At 58.6% G+C, this 7,565-nt stretch overlaps 1 protein-coding gene across 1 annotated transcript; it reads left to right on the forward strand.

Moving 5' to 3' along the window:
* Positions 1–1,190: 1,190 nt before the first annotated feature.
* On the forward strand, positions 1,191–7,133 carry Cbx2 (chromobox 2). The gene is made up of 5 exons (XM_051159169.1): positions 1,191–1,319; positions 1,397–1,440; positions 2,304–2,369; positions 4,691–4,796; positions 5,687–7,133. The coding sequence occupies exons 1-5, from the start codon at positions 1,248–1,250 to the stop codon at positions 6,962–6,964; spliced, it is 1,566 nt and encodes a 521-aa protein (XP_051015126.1). The 5' UTR covers positions 1,191–1,247; the 3' UTR covers positions 6,965–7,133.
* The last annotated feature ends 432 nt before the right edge of the window (positions 7,134–7,565 follow it).

The raw sequence follows: 7,565 nt of genomic DNA on the forward strand, positions 1-7,565 counted from the left end.
TCTCTCCTCCTGCTTGGTTCATCTACTACAGAACTAACCACCTAAATGAGCAATCAATGCGCCCTCAAGAAAAATCTCCCTTTCCCTGCCCCCTCTGCAAACAGCTGCGCGCTCTCCCCAAAGCAGAGAGCGAAAGTGGTGGCCTTACTAACCAATTGAACTGAAGAACACCCCTAAAATCCAGCCTAGTTTCCGATTCCGTTTCTTAGGGCAGAAAAGTTTACAACCAAAAAAAAAAAAAAAAAAAAGCTTTTCCTTCGTCAGTAAGCTTATGATTACCTGAAGACGAGTTCCTACCAAAGTGAGAACTTTGGATTTGCAGCTATGTTCAAAACAGAGGCAAAAGTAGAAATTGAATTTTCATTGGATTCTACTTTATTAAGCGTCATGTGCTTACTTGCTTCAAAAACTTACAAAGCAGGCTGTTCAACGGAATTAGTGTCTGCGCGGGAAAATAAAAGGGTAGGGCGCCTAATCCATGACGACCTGGGAGGACCTGGGAGGACCTGGGGCCACCCTAACTTCTGCCACTGTTAACTGATCCAAAGGACTTTGCTGGCAGAACCTAGCGAGCTGTCACAGACTCCGAGGTCACACCCAGGTCTGCACGCTGTCCCCTCTGGCTCACATCGATGCCACCAAAGTCGTGAAATAAACTAAGAAAAAAAAGCAAGTCGGTTGTGTCCCCCACGCGCGCACTAAAAGTCAGAAGAACTGGGTCCCATTTTCTCAGTTCTAAGAATTCGGAGTTCAGACCTGAATTTTTCCACTATAACCTTAAGGATCGCTTTTCCGTGTCCCCGAACCCAGTATTTTTTCCAGTCTCTTTGCACCCCCTCACCCTGGAGCATCGGGGTGACGCATAGAGGACTGGTGGGGAGCGGCGCCCCTCGCTGGCGGGAGCAGGAAGCGCCGCGTGCTCCCTGCTTCGATTCCCTTGGCCCAAACTACGGCTTTCTGCAGGGACGTGAGATCCGGAGCGGCCGGACCCCAGGACCCCGGGAGCACACAGCCTCTCCACACCGAGCAGAGAGCGCCCAACCCCACAGATCCGTCCGGGCCACGGCCACCACGAACAATGCGCGCCCCGCCCCGCGCGCCCGGCGCGCCTATTGGCCGGGTGGCTACGGGTATAGCAGCGCGGGCGACTGCGGCGCGCGTGCGCGGGGCGGGGCGCGGCGGGGGCGGCGCTTTGTGTGCGGCTGTGAGCTGGGGTCTGCGGGGCGCGGGCCGCAGCGGGCGGCGGCATGGAGGAGCTGAGCAGCGTGGGCGAGCAGGTCTTCGCCGCCGAGTGCATTCTGAGCAAGCGGCTCCGCAAGGTGCGTGCGCCCCCGCCTGTCCCCCGGGTGAGCCTGGCGCTCGGCGCGGCTCACCGCCCGCTCTTATCTCCCCGCAGGGCAAGCTGGAGTACCTGGTCAAGTGGCGCGGCTGGTCCTCCAAGTGAGTCCCCGGTGTGCGGCCGCCTTCCCGCGCGCGCCTCCGGGCCTGGGTGGGGACGGCGTAGGGACCCTGGCGTCGCAGGCCCGGGCGGGAAGTTCTGTGCCTCCGGACTCGGAGGGACCCCGGCCTGACCGGCGATGCTCTTTGTTTACGAGCCCACCGGGAGCGGGCAGGGCGGCCTCCAGCCCGGGGTCCCTCGGGCCCGGCCCTCCTCCGCGCCGCGCGCTTCTGGCGCCCATTTGTTGCATGCGCCCCCGCCCTGGAGCTGGCCGCGGCAGGCGCGGCGTGCGGCCCCCTCCCCTTGCCCAAGTTACCCCGCTGTAACCTGAGCTGCCTACTGGTAGGAGCCCCCCTATTCCCCCCCGCCCCGCGCTAGCTCTCTTAATGAGGGAAGGAGACCCGGCCTTTTCCAGAACGGGCTTCCTCTGTAGCTGCCTCGCCACCCTCCTTCCTGGACCCATCCCCTCCCGACACCCCCCTCCCCGGTGCCCGGCTCGCGCTCTCGGTAGTGTACACCACATTGTTCCGTCTGCGCCCCCTGCACCCCCTCCCCTACCTGCCTTCCCTTCCCTCCCTGGCTCTGGGCCAGGCTCGGGGGATTCCCTCTGCAGCTTTGCTCTTTGTTGGGATTTGTTTTCCTCCCAGGCGCAGACTGTTGAGTCCCCTTGTGGCCCGCTGGGGCTTGGGGCTTGAGGTGGCAGTTTGCCTGTGGGTTTAAGGCTGTGATGCTAACTGACTTCAAGGGCTTCTGGGACCGCAGAGGTCGGCCTCTGCGCAGCGCCCTATCCCCCAGCAAGTCTGTGGGAGCTGTCCCCGCTGCTCGCTTGGATGCAGCTCACCAGCCCTGCCTTTTGCTTTTCCAGACACAACAGCTGGGAGCCAGAAGAGAACATCTTGGACCCAAGGCTGCTCCTAGCCTTCCAGAAGAAGTGAGAGCATTAACAGCATCCCGGGGGGGGGGGGGGGGGGGGCCGGGGCGGGAAGTTGTGTGGAATTGGCTGGTGACACAGTGGCCTAGGACTGTGGTATGAGGAGGCACTTTTAAAGGCCTCAGGGACAGCCAGACTTGGGACATGAACCTTCTTCGGCAAAGGCTCTGGTTTCTCTTGGCTTTTTCTGTGGAGTAAGTTGTGATCAGCACTAAGAGCAGTTGAAGTAGGGGGGTATGCCTGTTGTTGTTCTGCCCCTGCCTGGGTGTGCCGCGGTGCAGGAGAGGGTCCAGAGGGGCCTGGAACCCACAGTGCAAGGTGTTGTATGTGACGTTTTGCTCAGGCTGTGAAACAAGTGCTGAGCTTGCAAGGCTTCTCTTAGGTCTGCGCCTGTAACTGTAGTAGATGCCCCTGTTAAGTAACTACAGTAGGTGGGAGATGGTGTCGGAGGGTTGTGTTGGGGAATGGTCCAGGAACCCAGCACCGTGTGGGTGGCAACACCAACACCTTCCTTCTGCAGAAGCTGGCTCTGTCAATAGAGGCAGATGAATGATTTGCTCAAAAGCCTCCCCAGCTGGGGTCAATCTAGCCAGCTTGTTCTCTGCTAGCCCAGCCTGTGCGTCTCACTGTGACAAGCCGGTTTCGAGGCAAAGGGGGTGTGGGGATAAGTTTTGGCAGGATGAATGAGTGCTTGAGCTTGCTCAGATTCCTTCGGAGACAGATAGCAACATCTTCGCCTTCTGTCAAATGTGTGTCTCGGTCGTCTAAACTCAGCAGGGAGTGCCTTGGCACTTTTTTCTCCTCGTTGAAGGCGGCATCCTGAGGCCAGGTGCGATCATATGCACGTGCGGCTCCTTGCTACCAGAGAAGCCGACGTGATGGGACCGCTTGTGCAGTTGGAAACCAGCTCAGCTGGTGAAGAAGATCCTATCTCAAAGTCCTCACGCCCGATGAGGCAGGGGGACATCCAGTGGGAGGCAGCACATCTCTGGCATAGCTTTTGGTCAGCTTCAACAAGAGCCAAAGCATCCAAAGCATGCTATCATGAGGCAGAAGAAACTGCCCATTTTTTCTCTTCCCTCCCTCCAGAGACAGGCTCTGGACACTGGGAGCTGGCCGTTAACTTCTTGGTCAGGGAGGAACCGCTGTGTGTGTAACAACAGAGGTTATAGTCACAACAATCAATCAGTGTTGCTCTCAGCAGAGCCATGAGATGCCCCTAGAGCCTGAGGGAACCAAGGCTATCCTAGTGTGGGGGTTTTCCCAGGAGATGGTGTTTGATTCTTTTGGTCTGTTTGCTTGTGTGGAGGGGAGGCCCACATGTGCCATAGGCCTTGTGGGATGGTTCTCAACTTTTAAAAACATTTTTTAATGATAATTCTTATTTTATGTGCAGTAGTGTTTTTTGCCTGCTTGTATGTCTGTGAGGGTGTCAGATCCCCTGGAGCTGGAGTTACATCTTTGAGCCGCCTTCTGGGTGCTGGGAATTGAACACGGGTCCTCTGGAAGAGCAGCCGATGCTCTAAACCCCTGTTTTATCTGTTTTGTTCTGGGGATCAAACTCGGGTTCCCAGGCTCGGCAGCATACACCTTTACCTACCGAGCCGTCTCACTGGGTCTTTGTCATCTGGAGTATTTTCCAGACCAACGCAGCCTCGTAGCCTGAAAGCTGGGCTTCCATAAGAGGCTGGCAGAGTACTCTCGGCCCTGGGCTGCAGGGATACAGGCTCTGAGGCCTGGCTGCTGGGAGCTCCGTCACTTCCGTCCCCGTGTTAACAGCAGCAAAGTTCTGGAGGTCTTTGAGGAATGTGGGGACGGGGTGATACACATGAGCAAGCCTGACAGGCATAAGCCACGCTGAAGTCCTCAGCCCCTGGGGTAGCAGGTTGTGCCTGGGTTCGCTGTGCTTGGTGTATACTGCAGGGCAGGCTTTGTGGGCTGTGTGTGTTGTGGGAATGAACAGGTTAGACCATAAAACCCCAAAGGCTGTTCCTGGGTGTAAGAACTAGGAGTTCCACGGAGGCTTTGAGAGACTTCCCACCCAGCTTTGTTCCTCTTGTCGTCACGAGGCTCCATTTTAGCCAAATGTGAGTGAAATGGGCTGGCTGCAGAGATGGCGTGGGCCAGCCCCCTGAGCTGGTGTCTGGACCTCTGTCTGCGCCGTCTGATAGATGCGATGGGGCTTTGCTGCAAAACCGGTGATAAGGCTGCTGCAGCCTTGTGGAGCAGCGGGAAGCCCTTGGGAGCTGAGGGTGGAGGCTAAAGCCGGAGAGGGGTTTGCAAGCAGAGCTTCTCAAAGTTGATTGGTGCTGTGTCTCCAGGGAACACGAGAAAGAGGTACAGAACCGGAAGAGAGGCAAGAGGCCCCGAGGCAGGCCAAGGAAACACACTGTCGTGTCCTCCTGCAGCCGGCGCTCAAAGCTCAAGGTGAGTGGCCACAGCCTTCCCTGTCCCCTTTGGCTCCTCAGTCACCCTCACTGCTTGGGGCAGAGGTTCTTCAGGGGGAGCTGTGGAGGTAGGCAGGCAACAGAGTGCCCTCCTGGGGGCCTCCTCAGTTGCTTCCTGCCTCAGCTTCAGCCCACTCTGCACTCTGTCCTCTGGGTAGGTGTGCACCCCACCTCACCTTGGAGGCGCTCCATCAGGGAAGCCTATGTTCAGTAAGTGCTCAGGTTTGTCTGGGAGTTGTGGACCAACAGGACAAGTTGGGCAAGCCCAGGATACTAGGCCATGCAGAGCTGACAGACAAGCCAGGAAAGAGGGGCAGAGAAGGAGCTGCCATGCTGTGGTCTCCTCCTCGCTGCGCCACACCAGGGGGCCTTGGCATCTTCCCTCCTGCCCTCCCCCACCCACCCCAGTTCGGAAGCAGGATAGGCAAGGGTTCTGGCCTTAGGCTCAGGTGTGCCTTTGTTCATTTACTTCGGCTCCACCATCTTCCCTCCTGGCAGGAGGATGTGAGCCATAGAGGTCCTGCTGACTGAGAAGGGATTTCTGGCGGGGCGGGGGGGGGGGGCTGCTGGGGAGCCTAGAGCCCCGGGGTTTGGTGGGATGGAGCTAGAAGAACATTGACGCCATCTCCATGAAGCCACCGTGGGAGATGCTGGCCCCACGGGCCACCTGAGGCCCCGAGAAGCAGCCACAAGAGAAACACTGTAGTGGGTTTACCTGTAGTTCTGCTTGCTGCTGATCGGGCTTTCCCCTCCTGGGCTAGCATGGTCACTCCTCCCTAGCTGCTGGGGTCTGGAGGAGCCTGATGCTGCGGCTGCTGGATGCCTGACGCTGCTTGGCGGAGGTTGATTCCGACACGCTTGTCTTTCCAGGAACCAGACGCACCCTCCAAGTCTAAATCTAGCAGCTCTTCCTCTTCCTCCACATCTTCCTCCTCCTCTTCAGATGAAGAAGATGATGACAGCGACCTGGACACCAAGAGGGGCCCCCGGGGCCGTGAAACCCACCCAGTGCCTCAGAAGAAAGCTCAGATCCTGGTGGCCAAGCCAGAGCTGAAAGATCCCATCCGAAAGAAACGGGGACGCAAGCCCCTGCCGCCAGAACAGAAGGCGGCCCGGAGACCCGTGAGCCTGGCCAAGGTGCTAAAGACGACCAGGAAGGATCTGGGGACCTCAGCCAGCAAGTTGCCCCCTCCACTCAGTGCTCCTGTGGCAGGCCTGGCCGCCCTGAAAGCCCACACCAAAGAGGCCTGCAGTGGCTCTGGCACTGTGGCAACCCCAGAGAACCTGGCTAGTCTCATGAAAGGCATGGCTGGGAGTCCCAACCGTAGTGCCATCAGCTGGCAGAGCTCTTTCATGCACTACATGAATCGCATGAGCCAGAGTCAGGCTCAGAGCGCCAGCCGACTGGCCCTCAAGGCCCAGGCCGCCAACAAGTGCAGCCTGGGGCTGGACCTGAAAGTGAGGACGCAGAAAGGGGATCCGGGGGTGAGCCCTCCAGGAAGCAAGGTCCCGAAGGCCCCCGGCAGCGGTGCTGCAGAGCTGCAGAAAGGGAGCGGTTCAGGGGGCCCAGGTTCCCAGCTGGTACCCACTCAGGAGCTAAGCCTTCAGGTCCTGGACTTACAGAGTGTCAAGAACGGTGTGCCTGGTATGGGCCTGCTAGCTCGCCATGCCACAGCCACCAAGGCCCTTCCTGCTACGAACCCCACCACTGGGAAAGGTCACAGTGGGGGTGGCCCCACAGGAGTAAACATGACCGGCACCCCCACAGATACCAACAAAGGCGAAAAACTGGCCTCCAAGGCGACAGCTCTGCCTGCACCTCCTGTCAAGAGGGACAGCATTAAGTGCGCTGCTGCCTCCAGCGGGCAGGAGGGCCACCCAGTCCCAGGAGAAGGCCGCAAGGCACCCGCGCTGTCCGAGATGAGCACAGGCGAGGACAATAGCAGTTCTGACTCGGACCCTGACTCCTCCTCGCTCCCCAGCGCCGGGCAGAACCTGTCTGTATCTATCCAGACCAGCCAGGACTGGAAACCTACCCGCAGCCTCATCGAGCACGTCTTCGTCACAGATGTCACGGCCAACCTCATCACTGTCACGGTGAAGGAGTCTCCCACCAGCGTGGGGTTCTTCAACCTGCGGCATTACTGAGACCGATGCCCACGTCGGACCTGCCTTCCGGTCTCTGGGTTTGTTCTGATGCCTGACCCAGGAGCCAGCTCTGCTCTGTCACAAGATGTAGGGCTGGGAACTGGCTTCCTGGCAATTCTACCTCACTGGGCCTATAATTCACTCTGTGTCCTGTCACCTCAGGAAAGCTGGGTGGTGCCTGCTTGGACAGAACATCCTTGGTCCATATGCCCCTCCTTGACCTATGAGACCCTCCCCTCCCTTAATAGCCCAACTGCTGTCAGGTGGGCTGGGGGGAGGGGTGGGGCAGGCAGGACCTTCTCCCGAGTCATCGAGTCATCGGTGGCAGGGTCTTGGTGGTGCAGCAGGAGTCTGTCCTTAGCAGGTAAGGCTGTGGCCTCATTATAATTAGTTGTGGCGTTGGGCTCAGGAACCCTGCAGAACCCTGTGAAACTCTTAAGGGCGTCCATCCCTGGTGCTGTGCCATCTCCAGCCACAACTGTAGCCCCAAAGTTCAGCCTGGGTTTGGAGTCCTGGCACTCTCTGGTGTGTGCCTGGGTACTGCTGCCGTTTGTCTTTCCTGCAAGCAGGCCTGAGCCCCAGTGAGAAGTGACTCCGTTCT

Source organism: Acomys russatus, chromosome 16, assembly GCF_903995435.1.
Source record: "Acomys russatus chromosome 16, mAcoRus1.1, whole genome shotgun sequence".
NCBI classification, from domain to species: Eukaryota; Metazoa; Chordata; class Mammalia; order Rodentia; family Muridae; genus Acomys; species Acomys russatus.

Excerpts from the sequence above, each read along its gene's own strand:
- Cbx2 (XM_051159169.1), top strand. The coding sequence starts at position 1,248 with ATGGAGGAGCTGAGCAGCGTGGGCGAGCAGGTCTTCGCCGCCGAGTGC. Across the intron at positions 1,441-2,303 it reads TGGCGCGGCTGGTCCTCCAA|ACACAACAGCTGGGAGCCAG; the intron begins GTGAGTCCCCGG and ends TTGCTTTTCCAG. Across the intron at positions 2,370-4,690 it reads CTCCTAGCCTTCCAGAAGAA|GGAACACGAGAAAGAGGTAC; the intron begins GTGAGAGCATTA and ends CTGTGTCTCCAG.